Below are 21,461 nucleotides of genomic sequence, written 5' to 3' on the forward strand. Positions count from 1 at the left end.
TCTGAGCACTTTTTAAATCATATGCAGGCCAAAAATTAAATGGCAGATTTAAAGGGAGAGGAATTATAAGGTTAGATTGAAATCTTCAAGCTAGAAAGAACACATTGTTATGAAGAGCACAGAGCAACACACTGAGGCAGGGAAACCCTCTTATTCCTAGGAGATGTTGTAAAAATAAAGGCATAGCAGCATCATTCTTCCATGGGCTTCAAAATAACACTGAGCAGTAAAAATACCAAAACAAACAAACAAATCTTAACCCTATGTTGCAAGTAACACAGGGACAAAGATGGGAGTTTGCACCGATTTTTGGAGAAGCATTTTCCATCTTAGCTGAACCCAACTGATACACAATTTTGCAGAATTCAGAACAAATCACTATTGAGAGGGAAAAAAGAACAAAAGGTATGCAAGAGTCATGCAGTTTGTGAGACCTGGCTTAAACAGCGCTAATCAAGGAGTTTATTGCTTCAGGGAGGTTCAGATTTTGAATTCCCTAGGTCAAAGAAAGGTGATTAGAGGTGGAGTCTAGGGTAAGCTGTTTATTTTTGGCTAAAACCTACGCCACTTGCATAGCATATGCAAGAAAGGAAGGAATGTGGGGGAGTAAGAGGAAAGGTATTACTTATTCTGAGCCTTCATTTCAGCTATAGTCTGCATCTTGAAAGTATATGTAAAGAATTATTTATCAAATGTGAAGTTTTACTAGAAGACTCATCCCTAAGATAAATATCAAAAGAACATTTTGGTTAATATTGTTTATAATTACATACATGATGTTTGGCAAGTTCAATTTCAATAGCCTTGGGGTCTCCACCCACGGGTTTCTGTTCATTCAGCAAGTCTTCTGTATGTGTCAGCCATGCCAGTAACTCATCCAGGGCATGTTGGAACTGCCCCAAGGCCAACAAGGCACCTTCCAGCTTGTGCTACAGTAAAAATAAAGTTAACAAGAAAATCGTTTCACAATGCAATTGAATTGTCTTACATTACCATTAGTCACCACAATCCAGAGCAGAGTCCACACATAAGACAGAATAAAAACCAGGGAGGAGCAATTACCCAGTACAGGCAATGCTTTATAACTACAGCTGAGTTAGCAATTCCCTTGTAAAGCCTTGCATTCCAGGCTCAAATTCCTGGCCTCAGAAGAAGCCATACCGAACCAGAGTTAAGATTGAAGGCTCTTTCATCAAATGTACTAGTAGCTTTTTATCACTTAAAACATATTTTCAATATAAATGCAATTTGGTGCATGATCTCTTTAAAATCTTTGTCATGAAATTATTCCATTTAGAAAAAAATAATACAATTCAAAGGACTCTTTCACATCTCTCAGCTTGATAATTTAAGGAAATAACACCAAAATAGTTTAATATTAAGTTAACAGGATTTTATTCAATTGTTCAGTTCAGCAGCTACTATTACTTTTGCACATATAAACATGTTTTCAACTGCTACTTAAGGCATCATCAAATAACCAAAATGAAATAATAATCTTTCGACATAGCAATACTGACAGAAAATTTAAAAAGAAGGTTTAAAAAAGTTTTAAAAACAACTAATTGTAGAATTCAAATCCTGTTATATGTAGGTTTTTGTAGCTTCAGAACTAAAGGAATGTGTAAATTAATAGAAGCATTATGCATAACAAAGAGTTTTTCACAAAAGAAAAAGTCATTAAAAAAGCCCCCACCTCCAAGCTTATTTACCTGTCTACTGATAATTTTGTCTTCTAGGCTGTCCCACAATAGTCTGAGCTCTGAGAGAGGGTCTTGAACAGTGTGCTTGTCACTCTCTTGTGTTGCTTTCTTTAGCAATAGTTCTGCCTGATGGTTCAGTCTTTCCATTTCTATCTGCTGCTGATAAGCTTCTGTCTTAAATTGCTATGGTAAGTAGAAAAAGAATAGAAATAAATGAAACACAAGTAACGAGTATAGAATCATAGAATGATTCTATGTTCTAGCTCTTGTGGTTGTGATGGTGATAATGCTATAAACTTCAAATGGAATTATTCTTGAAAGGAAGTGAAAGCAAATTTTCTTTAGTAGAACACCCTCTTTAACACACAATTGGTGCAACAGTCTGAAGGCATCTTGTGTACATATGTTCTGAACCACGTAAGGTCATGATTCACGATTTGAAGTTACATCATAAAATACATAAAACAACCTGCCCACAGCCAACAAAATCTACAAGTGAACAACAAGACCAAGAACCTTCTCTGATCTTCACATATCTCTGCTTTTTAAACATGGCATAACAGCATCCCAGCATCAGGAGCATATTTGGTCACAAGTACAAATCCATGCAGACAGGTTTCTAAGTTAGACTGGGATTTTGATTTTCACCTTACTCATAACTTGGAAATGTCAAGATCTGTGTGAGCATTTACGTAAAGCCTCTAATGGCAGAAGGAGAGCTTTGGAGGCCTTCTCTCAGAGCCTCAAAGAAACAGTTCATGGTAGAAACAAGAAAACAAAGTTCATAGCAGAAGAATCCTGCACATAACAACTTCATAGCTCTTGAAAGAGAATGAATGATAGTACAGCTATTTTTGGGCTATCAGAAAAAATAAAATGTAGCTTAGACAACATTTGGAATAGATTTTTAAATTAAGTGCATTTTAAAATGAAAATATTTATATTAAATATTTAAAAATTTTCATGCAAATTCTTCTTTACTAAAAATTGAAAATGAAAATTGTATTTGACTCTCAAAAAATACTACACAACACAGAAAAATACAGACAATGGAAATATAAAGGAAATTGCTAGTTCATACCTTAAGTTCCTCTGTTTGCTGTTTCACTGTCTCCAGATCTGTTCCAACTGGAGACATAGATGCTAACTTGCTGCCAGCAATGTCTACCCAGTCAAATAATGCCTGAAAATCACAGTATAATGTTTAAGTGTGAGCAGAGAAATGCTGTTATTTTTATTTTTGAAAGTTGTATTGACTAAAATATCTGAACTTTTCTTTTTGCCAGAGAAGGTATCGCTGTTCTCTTTCAAAGAAAATAACTCCTAGTAAAACCTAGGTTTCTTTGTAATATAACAGAACAAATATCCATGTAACAGTCACAGGAGTGTACATTCTACAAGACTTGACTCCTATTAACAGCAAGATTCTGCCAGAATTATTCATGCTGAGTAGCAATCTACTTCTTGTATTTACCTCTCAGCGGATTCATAAAATTTGCAGATTTTACACAAGACAAACTCTGTTCTACAGTTGTGTGGAGTGAAAATGGAAGGATAACACACCTTAAATGAGGATTACAAACTTTTGAAGAAAGCTATTTGTGTAAGGAACATGGAACTACCTATTCAGTACATATTTAGTGAAGGACCATAACTGAGCTAGAATGAATCTCTAAAGGATAATGCAGAGTGACTTTAAAAAAATAAAAAATAAATTATGTCTCCCCAGTTCTGATGCTTTGTGGATGTTCCTTTTGCTCCTGATACAATGCAGAGCCTCAAGAATATTCTACATGGATTAAGAACACCTGCATCAATCTGAGTAATTGCACAAGGGAAAAAACCACCTCCAACTAGGCCCTCTTCCACCTGCCTGTTATCTGTGGAGATTCTATTACGGAGAAATGCTTAGGACAACTTTTTGGAGCTGCCCACTGCTACATGGCTCCCTGAGAAAAGGAAAACTATGCCCAATGTGCTCAAGAGGGTGAGGCAGCTGCAGTTAACAATCTGTCCATCATGCTTTCCATATTGTCTATTGAAATGAGTGTAAGACAGCACTTAAATGCAGCTCTTTCACAAAGTACCAAGCTTGTAGGATGTGCCCTGTACAGCTACAGGAAATAGATAGCACTTAAACCAAATGGTGATGATTCTAACTGTCTAATCAGTATCTGCACAGTAGGAACACAGGAGAATCCAGACAAAAAACCCTACTGATGGTGCACTGCAAAACAGGCAAGTTGCACTATTATTATGGAGTGGTCTGCAGCTTGATCTGCACCAAACACAGAAGTAACTGCCCTAAGTGTGATGTGAAATCTCAGTTGTAAAGATTTAATGAGCCATGGAAGACAGTAATTCCACCAAGAAAAAACAAACAAACAAAACCAAAACAAAGAAACAACTACAAAAACCCAACAGCACATACAGAGAAAAGATCATGGTTTCAAAGGATAGGTTGTGTTGGAAGAGACCTTTAAAGGTCATCTAAAGTACAACCCCTCTTTTTCTTTAAACTTCATCAGTTCTGGGAAGCACAGTGTACAAGACATCTTTAAAATGCTGGAACATCTGCCTACAAATTTAAAAACGGAATAATCTTCTAAAGTATTGTGATAGGATAAATTATACTAAGAATTACGGTTTAGCAACATTATGTTAATAATATTTTTGCTTAAGATACTCAAAAATTTTACTTATAAATAAGATGGAATAAAATTCAAGTGCTTTAATTGTCTTCAACTCAAAGAAAATAGCAGCAAGCGGGTACAGAGACCTATACTCTGTTCCTTTCAGACCAAATGTGTCACAACTTTAATCAGCCTTGACTATTACAAGAAAATGTGAGCAGAACTACTATGAACCTCTGCTCTCATCAACAAACAAGGGGACATTAATTTTGAATCTAAACACAGTGCAGTATATGGACATGAAGAAAACAACCCAACATATGCATTCTTTAATGCAAAAAAAATCCCAACAAACCAACCCCAACCAATCCTGAGAAAAAACCCTGCCTACTGAAGAAAATATTCACTACAACCAGAGTGCAGTACTTGTCTCCTACCTAATCACATGACACTTTTTACTACAACCACATTAAATCCCACTGACCCAAGGCTGGGTAAGCTATATCACATCTTCTTACCTGTAGTCCATCTTGGTATTGAACAGCCGCCTGCATAGCTTCCCCAAGCTTATCCACACGTTCTTTCCATGTTTTGTTTAATGCATCCCAGGCAGAATTCAGCTGAAAGTAAGCACAATTTACTCCAATAAACAAAAGAATTTACTGCTATATAATGTGCATTTACTAACACTTCACTGATCAATAATACAAATAAACTAAGCATTACTAGTTCACATTTATTCCATATTAACACTCTTGTCCTCCCTATCACTGCGTAACTAGTTTCTTTCAGAATTCAGCAGAGGTTCTGAATTATAAAAGCTGTAAACTTCAATACTGATTGAATATTTTTTATTAATAGAGATTGTACAGTTAGTAATACTACTGTAAATACTACAGAAAATACTACTAAATCATTTAGAGTTGCATCACCATAATAAAAATACCTTAAAAGAATCATACATTGCTGAACACTGGCGAAACAAAAAGTACTTTATAGCCATCCAAGCAGGATAGTCTTAGTTAAGATGTCTCATTTGGCATGAAGAATACATATCAAAAATTTATTCCAGCATTACTCTTTACAAGAAACAGTCACCTACAATATTATTTAGTGACTATTTTTTAAAAAACTCGTCTTTTACAAAAGTTCTAAACCATAAATCAATGAAATAAAACAGTGTGTACATTCTAATCTAATCTAAGATTGATTCACTCAAAAGGCAAGTCTTACTTTACTACAAAGGCTTCAGTGGTGTCTCACTTTTGTCACAAAATTTTTATTTTTAAAGTTTGTTGGGGTCGTAGGGAATATACAAATTTCAGCTGAGCAAGCTATCACATAGCAGACCTAAGCATCTGCATTTCCCATACCTCATCTATACTCTTGTTGACAATAGGTTTGTCAGGCTCTCCACAAGCAGCTCTCAGCTCAGAGCCAAGGCTCACAACTGCTTCTAGTTCTTCTTGTAGTCCATCAATTTCTTCTTTAGCAGCCTACAAAGAGAAAAAAAGCCAACACTGCTAATACTAAATTTAATAACCTATGTACAACTTGTTTTCAAAGCAGAACACAGCAGGATTCCACCTTTGTTTTCCTTCCAGTCACTTGAACTTACTTAAAAAATAAGCATCCCTTTGCAGTGTCAGATGAAATCAGCTGACATCAGTCTAGATTGTAACAATGGTTTATGATACCATTTTGCATGAGATAGAAAAAGTAAACAGGAAGTTTTAAATTAGATTTCTTTAATCAGAGTGTCTTCTTTGTCAGAGGTTATCATTCAACCTTGAAACATTTAACTATCAGTACAATAATTACAGGCTTGGAGGATAACACATAGAGCATAATACACTTGTCCACCTTTCATTTAGATGTTACGTACTACTCGAGGAATCTCAAGTATGTACAACTTTTCAAAGTCTCAGTGAGATGGTTACTATGTACATATTTACAAACAAATAAGGAAATGTAATGACAAGCACATGTTGCATGATCATTGCAATTAAGCACTGACACGTGTTATTAACTGTAGACTCTTGAGATACCATTATTGAAAATTTCTACACAATTATCCCTCCTAGTCTTTACAAAATAATATCTTCTCCTCTGTATATCATAAATCAAGTACTTCAAATCAAGAAAATATTTTCTACTGACCTCTGCAGCTTCTTGCTGTTGCTTGACTACAGATGGGTCGACTCCAGGTCCCTCCAGTTCTCGAATGAAGTCCTGAGTATCTTTAATAGTAGCTACAAGAGCCATATGATCACACCAAAACTTTTCAGCTAGTTCCATTACATCCAACAGTTTGGCCTCTCTTTCCTCAGTCAAGGTCTGGATGTCTTCCCAAATTAGGACCATTTGGTCTAGTTTATCTTGAACAGCTAAACAACAAAGGAACTAGATTACTACCTTGGCAAACAATTCTTGGTCATAAATCTCTCTACAGTTCTACAGCAGAAACATATGTGTACATTTTAAAATTTAGACTCTAAAATATTTCTTTGCAGGACTCCTTATAATGTTAAGTGGAAACAAACACAATGGCTTTTAAAAATAAAATAAAGGTCATATCCACAATGAATTATTTTAAACGAATGTTTTGTTTTCATAAATCTTAAGCAGCTTCTCCAGGAGAACATTCCCCAGATTAGAGGTCATCAGAAATGAAGAATTTTATATGCTGCAGCTTACTGCATTCCCACTACATGAAAGTTTTCTCAGTCTATTACCTTTAGCAGACATATCCTTATCAGCACCTTCTGAGCGAGCGATCATTTCCTCCCCTCTCTGTTTAAGTGTCTCATACACTGGCTGAAGTTTTTCCAGATCCACTGACACATTCTTATTTTCACTGATCTGCTCTTTTATCTTCTCAACCTCTGCCGAGATGGAAGGTGGCTGCCTCAGACGTTCAACTATGCGCTTCAGACTCTCAAGAGTTGGATCTATCTTGTCATGGAACTAGGAGGGTGGTACAGGACAGAAGGAAATGGCAGACAAATTAGAATATTAAAAAAAACCAAAAACAACAAACTAAAAAATGGCATCTGAAATTATCTCAGAAAAAATTACTTTACATCTCTGTTGAACATATGTACATGCAAATTGCAATACCTCCCTCTAGGCTCTTTTAATATCTAAATTAGAAAAATAATGTAATTACTGCAAAATGATAGGTTTTATCAAATTCAAGAACTTTTCTATTAAGTTTGGCTTCACTCCTGAGACACTCCCTCTGAGAGTACTATACACATAGCAGAATCCACTTACATTTAGTCCTGTGAAACTCATGTAGTTTGTAGCTTTAGAGAGCCATGGCTTTCTGACTTCATCATTTTAGAAAGATTTGTACTTTACTATTAAAAACATACATTTTCCTGTTAGGACCAACATACTGATATACTACCTCTGATTAAGGCTTTATATGTAAGGTCATGCAAAAAGACATCTGCTAGTGGTCAGGAGGTGCTTGCTAGTGCAGTAAAGGCATGTTACTTTCTGCAACTAAAAGCACACAACAGTGTGTATACTATATCCTTCCATGTTTGACCTGTTCTGAGCCCAAGTAGGTGCTCAGAAACTCAATTACAGCCGTGTTAAAGTGTTTCAGCCTTTGGGATAGGTCCAAAGTTGGCCTTTATTATATGCTTTTGGATTCAGAGAGATTCCTAAATATCTCACACCACCATGCCCCTTTCAAATTAAAGAAATCAATAAATTGTGGGTGCATTTAATGACTCTCCAGGACGTACAAAAAGCATTCTTGACAACACTTGGAAAAGATGCAAGAAAGAACACAGCAAAACAAGGTTACCTTATGTGAACAAATAGCTACATCCCTTCTATTCAAAGGAATATACACAGGCAATATATATATAATTATATTGCCTTTTTCCCACCATACAACCCACTTCAAATCTGACTCTGTGACTAACATTACAGGCCTCAGTGTTTTTGTTAGAAGTGTGAATATCATACAAGCCACCAAAATGTGTTCTGAAAGGATAGTAGCCTTCCCACATTCAAGACTACCGAGAAACCGGCAACAAAACCTAACAAAAAAAAATTCAGTGATAAAAACTGAAATTAATTTGGCAATATTTGCACCTAATTTTAGGACACATATCACATTTTTAAGTTGTCAGTGCATTCAGTGGGTCTCCTTGTACCAACTCCAACAAATAAGACAAAGTGTTTTAGAACTTGAAAGGAAAAAAATGCAGGTCATTGCAACCTCTCATTCTAGCTTCATACATTATGTCCCTCCTTTGATACACAGTGCAATTTAACATAATTTCAAACCTGAAGAGTTAAATAATTACTCTTCAAGGACTGTCTAGACAAACATTGACATAAACATCATAGTGCAGAGATCTGATAATACATATTCACATATCTTCATAAAAAAAGATTTTATATAATTACCTTCTGTGGGCATTAGAATGTTTTGCTTTGCCATCTGTGTATACATTTAGGTATATAAAATGAACCATAAAGTATTGCATAAATAATTCAGTAATTTCTCAGCACCTGATTATGTTCTAGGTGTTAGCAAAGAATGCATTCCTAATTCTTGCTTTCTGTACTTAGTCAGTACAACATGTTGATGTCTATCACATACAAAACAGGGACTCTAAGTAAACACCTTGATTTTCAAATTGGCAGCTCCACATATGGAGAGGACTAAACATGATATCCTGATGTCATTGAGTTTTGCCTCACATTCTTAAACTCAGCTGCAGGGGCTAGGAATATAACATTAATTATAATGACCTGACAAAATTACTGAGAATGTAGAACTGTTAAGGTCTTCAAGGTGTATTTCTTTATTTAGTATTTAAGACCTAAGCAGAATATAGCTCTTATTTCCAGTGAACAGAGAGAAAAAGGGGAATTTCCTATAAAAACAGCAGTATAGAACAAAATACTTTTATTCAGGTTTTTGTATGGGTTTATGTACAAAGTTTTACTGAGTTCTTTTCTGAATCTGGAGTAGAGGAAAAAATTTCAGTGTGAATTTAATGACAATTAATCCTGATTTAACAGTTATGACAATTAACCAATACTTAAGAGTTGCTAGAACACAGCATTTAACAATACTCTACGGAAGCTCATTTCATAGGCTGATGAAGCTAGGATATGCAGCTTCTGTGGACTTGACTTGAGTTTTATGCTGATAACAGTTTGTGAAGTCTAAATTTCCTGGTAATACTTTTCTGTAACAGCTTCAGCACGTTCTGTTACCTTTTTTGGAGTCTGCAGCAAAGAGCCAATACCACTACCACTGCTAACCTACCCACTAGCTCCATTGCAAACTGTTAACTACAGCTGCTAATTTCTAGAAATAACCATACCCAAGTTAACTGATCAAAAGTAACATTTGTTTACAAATGAAGGATCAGCTAGCAACAGGCCAGTAAGAGAAAACAAAAGTGAAAATCAAATGCCACATTTTTAGACCACTAGTTTTACTTAAAAATTAAGCAGCTTTAACATTTTTCAGTGGCTGCAAAGTTATAATACTGACCAATATATAAAATTATAATCCCTCGAGACAGAGAAAGATCAATACCATTAGCAGTGATATGAACATTCACAGACCATTAGGTTGAAAAATCCAGATGAAACCGTAACTTAGTCTTGATATAACCATGTAAGATGACAATGTGTATTTTTCCATTGAATGAACCCAATTATACTTTAAACTTTAATTGATACCTGGGTACACTGAGAAATGGCTTCATCCAGTGCCAGTGCTCGCTTTTTGACATCTTCCTTAATTTTACTGTACAGGGTGTCAGCTGCCACATATTTCTCTTGGATAGAAAAGCCTTCTCCTGGGCTCAGCTCCAGCAACTGAGGCCCAGTTTTGTTCATCTTATCTATATGAGGCTTGTGCTCAGCAATCAGCTCACGCAGTTGCTATAACAAATGAAACAACTTATCAGTTTCTTACGCTTGCACCACCACATTACAACTGTCCACACTTCCAACACATCCAGCTGGCAAGAAATTCCAAACAAATACCTTTCGTCTTAATGTAAAGCAGAAATAAAGTTAATGACTGCTCTGCCAGTGATCATTCCTATTCCAACACAGAACTATGCAGGCATAAAACATCAGAACTAGAGACACACTGGAAACACTCTGGCAGGACATATGATTACAGGCAAAACATGAGATGCTAATTATGCATATGATGCTAACAGACACTGCCCATCATATTTAGTACCTATAATGACAGAAAGGGCAACGATATTCCAGACATGGGCGTCACACCACCACATATATACTTTTCATGTTGATATTGGTCACATGCTGCAAAGCCTTTCATTGAAGAGCATCACAGAAAGAGGTACCAGAAAATTAATTCAAATTATCCTTGATTTAAGAACAGGAAACCAGCACAAGGAAGGGTCAAAGAAATCAGTGAAAAGGTCAAAAGGACAAGTAAGGGTGATCAGTAGAGACTTATCAACCTTGTTTATCCATCTCCCCTTCTGGCCACAAGACCCCTCTGTCTTTATAACAGCACTATCATTTAACTTACACAATGTTTAACAAGTAATTAGTAAGTGCATTATATTTGATCTCAGCTGTCTATTTCCTCTCATGATCCACCCCAGAAGCAAAAATTTTGCAGGGGCTTGTGGAAGTGAAATGTCACAAGGTGTCTTCCAAGCTGTCAGAGGATTTCAGATTTTTCATGCTTGCACCCGTGGAACTGACAAAAGGGAAGGGGTTTTGTTTGTGTGAGCAGCTCCATCCTTCCCTCATTTTATCTACTTTCTCATCTCATCCCTCTCTTTTCAGAAAAGCCCCAGTCTTGTGAGAGGCAGTGTCCCTCTCAGTGCTGCGAACTCCATGTGTTTCTATCCAATAGCTCCAGAGCAGGAACATGAGAGGAACATGCACTGCTCCTCCCAGCTGAGAGTTTGTTTAAATTAATGAAGACCCAGAAAAGAGCCTATATCAGTCTCAGTGTAAATAAATTCTCCTCTCTTTACTACAGTCCTTCCCTTAAAAAGGAATCCAGATGCTGGCTTTCTTCCTTGCTCCTCCCCAGAAGAGGGGACATTGAGGAGACTGGGAAGACAGTGACACAACTCTTCAGTCCCCCAATGACCAAACAGAAATGAAAATAACCCCCCCTGACTCTAACTACTTACTTTGAATGTAACTTCATGTGTACACCTTGCCACAATAAAAATAATGTTGATTAGTTAGGAGGAGGAAAAGGAGATTATAAGAACAGTTTGAAAATGTTTAGAAAGTAATTTTTTGTGGTTTACTTTTGAGCACAAAGAGATGACTTGACACAAGGCCACAAGAGTGCACATTTCTGGGTCTAAACCTTACGCTAATACTCTGCCAACAGCTCATTTCCAACCAAACTAACTGCATGTTACTCACATAGAATCAACTCTATGAATTCCACAACTTGGAACAAAGACAGTCAGCAGCAAATACATCAGAAGAGAAACATTAAGTTCTCATTCACATTTGAGAGTTACCTTTTTTTCTTCTTCTTCTTTTAAATAGAACAACAAATTATTTGGTTTTCTCCATGATCTACTATTGGGTAAACAATTCTAGCAAACAAGCGTTTCAGAGCAGATTACGTGTTAAAAGTGCCTGACATTAATCTTCAATTTAACAAACAAATCTCAGCTAATGGCATAGCCCGGGGAAAATGCAAAAATAGAAGCTCATCTGAAAGGCTTCTCATAGAAGCAGCATGATTAAAGTACATGAGGAACAATCCTGCAAGTAAAGCAAGCATGATATGGTTCACAGTGACTAATCAAGGTAGCTTGTAAAGCTTATGTTAGATAGCTAGTCTTAACAGAACATGTTTGTTCTTTCTGGACATAATAGAAAGACAAATGAGTGAACCTGGTGTTTACCAGTACATAAGAGTGGCACATTTCATTAGCTGGTCTCAAAGTAAACAAGATTTTGAAGCCAGGGTTCATGCTATCTAACTTGAGTCACTTAATGGAGGCAGCTAAAACAAAAAAAACACTGGTTCCTCCATGCTTAGCAGGGAGAAACAGGTATCTCCAGTGGCCATGAAGGTTTTGCATCTGCCAAAACATGAAGGTTTTTAACCTCAGTGGGATGCATCTGATTCCATGTGATACTAGCAGTCACCTGTGAAACACCTCCATTTTTATCCAAACTGATTATATATCCATGTAAGAGAACCCCTACAGTGGCCAGTCTTCAACACTGTCACCTCTATTTGGTGACGCTATGGTAAACAATTATTTATTTTAATTATTGCACAACAAACATTCTTGACATGATAAGTTACTATGGGATTGATGCCAAGCAATCAATTCTTAGTCCTCTAATTGTTCATCTTCTTTACTCAGCTAAGTTTAGTTTCAGTGCTACTAACAAAACAAAAGCTAAATATTTTATGCATACATAAGATCAGCATATGTCCACATGTGTGTACAGACTGAACCCTCCTTTTTTTTCTTGCTCCAACATCCCATATTTGTTCTTTCTGTTTCTGTTTTGGTTTGCTCCAGTACTGACATTAATGAGTACTTTTAAATATACTTCTTAACTAATAACTTTTATGTCTTCAGTTCTCGCGGTACAATGGCAATTATTACCCTTTAGCCCTCTTTTATGCTTGCACATCACTTGCTGCCTTCCCCAGAGACTCTTGCTTACATGCACAGTTTGGTAAACAGGAGAGACATGACTGAGAACGTATATAACTCTGTATTATTGTTTTAATTTTTTTTTTCAATAGAAGAGTACCTCTTTCAGTTTTAAGAATTTTGCAAAGTACCCCACAGTTATAAGCAAAATACTTCCTGATATTTAACACTTTCTTTTTCAAAAGTGGCAAAACGCTTACCCTATGTTCTTCTTGTTGTTGCTTTAAAGTTTCATATTCAAGGGCTGGCGCAGGAAGCTGAGAGATGATCATTTCTGTTTCAGTTAACCAAGGCCAAAGCTCTTCATAAGTCTCCCAGAACTGGTTAACTAGGGACTGAGCCCGTTCCAGCTGGAGGTTTCTCTCTGAGTTCATTTGACAGACTTGATCATATTTCTGTAAGAGGCTTTCAATTTTTTTCTGCAAAATAATATTGATTTTTAAAAAGTATTTTTTTCCATGTGTCTCTTACCTTCATTTCCAAACATTCTTTGATAATTTTAGCACCAATTCCCAGTGAATAAAATTTCAATTTTGATGTTTCTACAGTATCACTGTTTAAGGTGGACAGAATCAGCAATGAGGGAGACCAGAATTTGACAGAGTACTTGCAAAATAATTAGAATATATTTAACAATACTGATATTTATAAATAACACTTTATTCATGGAGCTTCTAATCAAGCTGCAAATGATTTGACCACAGGTCTTAGCTCAACTTCCTTACTGCAGACACTTATCTTCAGTGACACTTGGCAGAAACTAAGTTTTCCACAGCATTTCTGATTCAAAGCAAGAGGAGAAATACACAAAATCTGTTGGGATGTTTAGTTTGATTTGGTGGTTTTTTTGGTGGGTTTTTCTTTCCCACTCTGGCAAGATAATAGGATGTATTGTTGTGACTGTCATTTACAAACTTGCAACAGAAACCACAAAACACTATTTTCCAGGTTAGCCTATATTTCTTAATGAGAATGTATTACCATTAATAACATAGATAATAGTGATAGAACTATAAGGCTTATACATTACTAATTTAATGTATTTGGGCATGTAATAATAAATGAAAGTATCAACTAGCTATACTAGCTATATTTTTCCTGTGGAAAACTACCCACGTTATCATGTTTATGAAATATTAAATGTGACAATGCACATAAATCCTAGCCTTGGAAAAACTACATACAATCAGGACATTGAATATGAAGAAGCTTTTTTTTTTCCTTTGGCAGAGCAAGCTATCCTTTCATTTGTTATGTCTTGCATGTAAATTAAGTATAGAGATGCTATCCAGAGGACAGAACATAACCTTAACACACAGATACACAGTACTTTTGACAAATAAAAATATTTAGTAGAGACTCACACAAAACTGCCCTGCCTTATGACTACAGTTTCATAGGCAGAACACCTCATCTATTTTAAATTCACTTAAGAGCAAATCAAATTTATTCAGAGATCCTGCAGCAGAACACAATTACTGAAGCATTGTTTTTTATGGATTGGAAGAACTAAATTTACACAACATACCCAGCCTCACCATAATTCAGCAAAAAAATCCCAACCCCACAACTAATCCTCCCTAAATGCCAACATGAAAAATCCATCTCTACATGTCTGCAGCCCTGACATTGGGCTCTCTGTGTCTGTGTGTAATAAACAAAGCCATAAGAATGCCTTTCTTGGGCTGTGACAGGATGGAATAATCTCGGCAAGCAAGGTCTGCATGGAAATCAGCAGAAATGAAAGTAAAGACTCACACTGAGGTGCAGAGCCATTGAATTTGGCACAGAAATGCTCACGCCCAGAGCATCACCGACCCAAAAGAACTCGGAAAATAAACTGCCAGATTCCACACATCAACCCAGATGACTAACACCTCTTTACTCATCATCTATAGGCTAAAATACTATTTACTATGGATGAAGATGACAAATGGGGCTCCAAATTACTGTCAGGCAAAGAAGCAAGCACACGGCGTTTGTTCTCTTAACATCCTGAAGGAAGGGGAGCAATGCACAACAGCATTTCCTCTAGCATTACAATCCTCAGACAGGAAGTGACTGTAATGAATGCTTTTTCATTAGTATTTTAAAAGACACTATAGAAATCCTTCTACTTGTACATTTTCTGCAATCTAGCACTTAGCTGCAATTCAAGGAACTTTACCTTCATCATCTGTTTCTCTTCTTCAGTGCATGTTTTCATTATCTTATCCCCAGATTTAACAAGTTCATCTATAGTATCTTTGTGCCTTAAAATCTCCATGGTAAAAGCCTTGAAAAACAATAAAAGATGGTTAGAATAAGAATTTTTTAAAAAAAGTATTTGGAGCAAAACCTGGTTTTGAAATGCATTAATTATGATTGGATTGAAAATTAAATCATGCCAGTACATTTTCTAGATGGAGAGTGTGCCGGCCAATAATTAACATGACAGTTGGAAATGCATTTCTTTTACCTTTTGAACTTGCAGCTGAGCAGTGGTCTGGTCTTGCTCAAGCCTAATATCACCCAGAGACATCAGTTTCTTTTCTGTTTCTGCAATCCAGGCAAATTCAGCATCAGCTGCTTGATCAAACTAAAGGAGGGAGACAAGAATTAGTTCAGCAGTTCTACAGACATGAAATTAGAATAACAGTTTCAAAAATTTTAAAGAAGATTAATCGGCATATTTCTGAATTTTTAGAAGGATAGCTTCTCAATTTCCATTTGAGATTTTTAGATAAATGAAATACAATGCCCAAAATGGTTCTGAGGGATTGTAATACAAGCAGCTTAATTCATAAGCATGACAAAGCAACAGAAGCAAGTACTTTTTTCCAAAGCTCTCTAACAGTCATAAGAAAATAAAAAAGGATGATAATCTCAGAGTTTTAACTGGACTGTCTGTTTTCATTTTATTCTACTTTTACATGTCTTTTTCATCTCTGTGTTTATTATTAGGGCTAGTGTTGCAATTATCCTGAGACACAGCTGTTTGATGTTACCCTATTAATCTGAAGAGCTGCTTTGGTATTAAACGATCAAGGCAAAACAATCACAGCTCAGATTAGTTAGTGCAAAAACCTCACCGAATTTAGAGAAGACAGGATTTCATCCAAATCTAGGCCTCAGATTAAATGCAAAAGGTTTTTTTTTGAGCATTTAGACACAGCCAGTCCTTTTCCTTCTGACTTTTAGATTAACTCCTGACTACAATAGTCAACATTTAGGTGTTTCAGAAATTTCCTAAAAGCACTAATATAAAGAAAGGAGTTTCTAGCTAATTTGCAAAGAAAAGCATGAAATGAAGAATATGGGGATCTGTCTTCTGAAATGTGAGAGCAAATTTTAAAAAAACCAAAATCGTACATTCTTTCTTCAGAACAAGTTTATAGGCATGCACTTTAGCATGCACATGTTGCAGTACTCAACCAGGGCAGCTTTGAGCCTAAGCCATAGAGAAATATTACACGAGATATATCAGATTCACATTGTAAAAACTAGTAAGAATTTATTTAGTGAATTTGTTAAAACTCTGCCCCCTCTCCAAGATTACCTGAACCTTAATATAGCCCTGAGTTATTGTGAAAGTCTGTCAGGATGTTTTAGGTCAGAACCTGCTACTTGTGCTGTTGATGCCCACACTTTCCTCAGAAATTTTCTGAACATTCTCAGTCCCACTTGTCTTTAAAATATTCTGATCTGTGCCTTTATGGCTGTAGTCCATTACAGCCCTGCTCCTTAATATAACTGGAATTCCCTTTAGTCACTAACACAGACTTGTCTTAGTGGTTAATCATGAGTCCCACAAAATAAAAGAAACTGTTCTGAGATTTCATTCTTTATGAGTCAATCTTTTTTGGCCTTTATAATCCATTTGTTACGTGAAAGAGCAGAACATTCTTTTTCACTATATGTCATTTCTCATTTAAAGTAACAGAAAGTAAGACTTGTCCTAAATATTGTGACATCCTACTAGAAAGGTATGTTCTGAAATAATCAGTGCTATAAACATTAGCATGAAGCACATGCACCAGTGCTAGTTAAATCTTGGCTTTAGAAAATACAGTTCACAATCAAGGTTTTCAGAAGTCCCTCTATTTACGACTGAAACGGAGAAGATGATTTCAAATGTGTTAGATGTACAAACTAACTGCAGTGAGCCTTCCTGATACCAAATATTCATGGGCATGTAAATAATACTGAGGAAATATCTAATGGAGATAACAAAATCAAGGCATGGCACTAAAACTTCTAAGTTAAATTGCACTGAGGAAGGGAAGAACTCTAAACTCAATTTGCTGAAGGTATAGGATTTTCAATTTGTGATGCTTAAAAACAACATTAAGGAATAAAAAGCATAAAATTGGTACTCTCTGCATCCAAAATTTGAAATGTTTTCTTCCCATTATACATGACAGTTACTTATGGGCTCTCAGCTACACTTGGAGTCACTATAAAATCACCCACTTAATCCCCATCCAGTTTAACCAAGCATAGTTCATTGTGGTACACTTTCTTCTGATCAGGAATGATTGACTTCTGAATATGATGATGCTGTGATTTTCTCCATGAATGCTTTCTAAAGCACTCTTTATGGCTGCTTTAGAATGAAGAACAGGTAGAATATGACCTTGTGTTTTTCACAGGACTCCTTCACTAGAGGACCCCACCAAGGCCTTCAGTCTTGAGAAAGGAAGACTAAACCATGCAGCTGAATTTATCTCTATTATTAGTCTGGGACCATTTTGCCCAGGTAGTTAAAAACCCTGGACATTGCCTTTGCCTATTATTCTTCCAGCTTCCATTCACAACATGAAGGTATTCTGCCTAATCATCTGTGTTTCTTGCTGCATTCCTCACCTTGGTCCAGGAACATCTGACACAAAACCCACACTTACTCCTAACCAAAGCCTTGTATTCTCAGCAGCTTTGTCCTCAAGCCAAAACTTAATAGTATAGGCACTTCAACAAATTGCCACAGGGCAAACTGAAAGAGCACTAGCTTCTCCAAAAATGTTTATTTTGCATAGCTAAATGGGAAGTATCTTACCCTTTACTGGAAGCACATTAAGCCACCCAAAAGTTATAACAGGATATGGTGTATAGGAGTTTATTGTGATGATGTGCTGAAGTGGAGGTTAGGGGTGTGCAGGATGAGAGTGCAATGTGTCCTTCCAACATTAGCTAGTGGAATAGCAGCTCTGGACTATTCATGTCTGGATCTGAAACTGCTCAACTTATGCTAGAGCATGCAATGTACTCATGGAATTCAGAAAATCTGAAGGAGAGCCAATATATAATCTTCTATCTCACCTTATCACTCACTAAAAAGATAAAATAGAAATCACCCTTCATTTTTGAGGATTAGGTTAATGAGATGAGAAATATTAATTATCAAACCCCTTAAAAAGAATCCTGTAGTTATTTTTAGGCTCACTTAGAAGAAAATCTGAATTACTGCCTCTTTTAGTCAGCTTTTAGCAAATTTTGAAATTATCACACATGCTTTCTCCTTGTCCTCTTACAACTATAAGGGAACTACACAGCAAATGGAAAAATCTCCACCAATATTTGTATGTGTGAACTGGAAAACAGTTTCTGCAATGCGTTTATAAGCTGGCTTAAATATGAGACTACTTAGTGACAAAATTAGAGCCCAGTTATAAAGTGTATCCACATATACTTCTGTACATGTATAGAAATCTCCACATATCAATTAACTCAGGTTTTGCACCCCAAGAAGAAAAGCATTCTGGATATTAATAAAAGTGTTATTTAAACTCTCTACTACAGCTTGAATGAGGTCATCCAGCTTTTAATGGTCTAATGTGCAGAGGAGCCAGACAATCAGCAGATGCTAAAAGGTATGGCCAACCTAGCAATACCAGTGTCACCTCCAGAAAAGGTGGCTTGGGATCTTGGCCCATATTTTACTTAATACAACACGATGTACAAAAGACCTGGGCTACTCAGTTCTTAAGCAAACTCTGATTTAAGGAGCCACAGATTACTAAAAGCAATTTCAGCTAAAATACTGTTTCTTGCATCAATAAAAAGGAAGACAACAGAGTACAGAGTAACAGATTTCTGGCATTCATATTTTAACACTGGAGTCCCATTCATTCAAATGGGCCTTTTGCTGCTCAAGCATAACAAACTTTTGGCAACATTATTAAATGACAGCTTTTGTTCAAATAAACAAGTCCAGAGACTGTTACTGTCCAAAGAACAGTTTTCAGTACCTGCTGGGATCTCAGGAAGGCAGCATCGATCTCATCCACCTTCTGAGAGATGGTGTCACTCACTAATCTGTAACGTTCGTTGTCCTCTGTTATCATCTTGTCCAGCCCCTCCCTGGCCCTCCATGGCACCAGCTCCAGGAAGGCACTGCCAACCTCATTCAGAGTGTCCACCAAGCCTTTGTTGTTCTTTGCTTCTTTTTTCAACTCCTGTAAAAGGCCATTTAAAACAATTAAACCATTTAAACATGGCAGTATATGAACAGAACATACAAAGTTTGCAGATTTTTCATTCTTTCAACTACTCCATGAGTCCAGAACTGAAATGCTTCCCACACAAACCAAAGGGCTAACTTAGAATACTTATTTTCAGCTAAACTGTATTACCTTTTTGATACTGTTGTTTGACAGAAAGGTAAGTGATTCTTAAGAGAATTTTCCACAGAATCTAACCTAAATATATTTCTCCATTCAGTATGACTGTCTGAAAATTTTCTAAGAATTGTTAGTACTGCGTGAAGCATCCAAAGAAAATAAAACTAATGGATGGTTGTGAATTGCAAGTCCATAAGGAACTAAATCATCAGCAAATGAATCAGCATGCAATATAGCAAAATACGATGAATTCAAATTATTTCTGCAATGACTGGATTAAATTTCAAGTACACATTCACACAAAGGAACAAGCTTTTACCTGTATAGAACTTCCCATCTATTAAAGAAATGTAATAGAATTTTTTTAAGCTTCCACCCTCAACATTTTCTATACCATGCAGCTCACACTGCATTTTTTCTTTTGAAATAGATCTTGTTAAACAAAATTAGTAATATATGTTTAAAATGCCAACACTTTACAGGATTTTATCCGTACCACAGCTAAAGAACTAAAATAATTTTGTTTGACATCTTATGAAGTTTCCCAGTCTCAGGTAGCTCCTCAAATAAAATGTTGTGTTTCTCTGTGCTAAAAATAACCGTCAGCCTAATTTCATAAGTGATTATAACAGGTAACTCTGGAAAAAAAGTTTAATTCTTAACTGCTGTTATATTTAGTCAAATGATCTGATGCTAAAATTAGTTTTTCAAAAAATTATTTCATATCAAGCATAAATTAACACAAAACCTGACCAAATCACAGAACAGTAAATAATTCTCAGGTTCTAAAACCTACTTTTTGTCTTTCTTGTACTTGGCTTAATTCTTCACCCTTTGGTATTTGAGTTTCATATGAGAGTAACTCCATCTCTACTTCATCAAGCCATTTGCAGAGCTCCTCATGAGTTGAGTGCAGTTGGCCTGCAAGCTGCAGAGCCTGCTCCAAAGTCTTGGATACATCAGAACTTAATTTTGTAATATCTTTGTATCTCGCTTTAATGCCTTCCAGTTTATCTTGGACAATTACAACTTCATCACCTAAAATATTAAAGGAATGTTATTTTCCATGATTACAAATATTAAAAAGAAAAAAATCCCAACAGAACAAAACCACAACAACAACACTAAAATCCCAAACTCCACACGTTACAGAAACCTCAGTATTTAATTTATAAAATAACCCAAACAAGGTGACAAGGCCAATCCTCAACTGTAGTAAATTATCCTAGCTTCATTAAAACCCACAGTGGTACAAAGTTTACCTCAGCTCAGGATTAGTCCTTCTGTCTTTTTTCTGCTTTACTAAACTATTACAAAGCAAGGAGTTAAATCCAACTTTAAACAGAAATGTTCTTATTAAAAAAATCCATCCTTAAATTCACAATACTTTTTATAAAGGCCAAATAAAAGACATAAAAATGTTGCTGAAAATGTAAAGAACAAAAAAAAAATCTACAAATTACTAACGAGACTTTTAATTACAGTAGATTTTGACATCACAGTTCAACCTCACTTCTGTCCACTTGAAACACAACTCAAAAGGCTAAAAGAAAAACAGTGCATTGAAATTTATTAGCCATAATATTAGAAATGTTCAGATTTCATCATAGAATATGTGAAATGTCTAAGTTTGGAACAGAAAAGGATAATACCACCCTGCAAAAACATATGTACATCTCAAAAGGTTCAAGAACTTTGTAAGTATAGGAAAATCTGGACAGATGTTGATCCACAGAACAGACACATTGTGTATAACTGGAATGCAACTTTTCCCACAGTATTAGCTCCCATGGCTGAAGCTTTCCCCTTGCAGTAATAGGTAGTCTAATATCTTGCTCATCT

The 21,461-nt window shown here is 36.0% G+C and overlaps 1 protein-coding gene across 8 annotated transcripts in view; it reads right to left on the bottom strand.

Moving 5' to 3' along the window:
* LOC311152026 (dystonin-like) overlaps positions 1–21,461 on the bottom strand; it is a 255,181-nt gene that overhangs the window by 37,086 nt on the left and 196,634 nt on the right. For all 8 annotated transcript variants that reach the window (XM_084202770.1, XM_084202771.1, XM_084202769.1 and 5 more), the window contains 13 exons: positions 20,416–20,657; positions 19,248–19,454; positions 15,479–15,598; positions 15,188–15,295; positions 13,221–13,439; positions 10,061–10,264; positions 7,072–7,303; positions 6,497–6,723; positions 5,710–5,832; positions 4,855–4,956; positions 2,785–2,886; positions 1,713–1,886; positions 774–929 (listed from right to left, as the gene is read on the bottom strand). In XM_084202770.1, coding sequence (XP_084058896.1) covers positions 774–929; positions 1,713–1,886; positions 2,785–2,886; positions 4,855–4,956; positions 5,710–5,832; positions 6,497–6,723; positions 7,072–7,303; positions 10,061–10,264; positions 13,221–13,439; positions 15,188–15,295; positions 15,479–15,598; positions 19,248–19,454; positions 20,416–20,657 — 2,216 coding nt within the window. The remainder of the gene's footprint in view (positions 1–773; positions 930–1,712; positions 1,887–2,784; positions 2,887–4,854; positions 4,957–5,709; positions 5,833–6,496; positions 6,724–7,071; positions 7,304–10,060; positions 10,265–13,220; positions 13,440–15,187; positions 15,296–15,478; positions 15,599–19,247; positions 19,455–20,415; positions 20,658–21,461) is intronic.

Source organism: Fringilla coelebs (genome assembly GCF_963513975.1).
Source record: "Fringilla coelebs genome assembly, chromosome: 3".
In the NCBI taxonomy this organism is placed as follows: domain Eukaryota; kingdom Metazoa; phylum Chordata; class Aves; order Passeriformes; family Fringillidae; genus Fringilla; species Fringilla coelebs.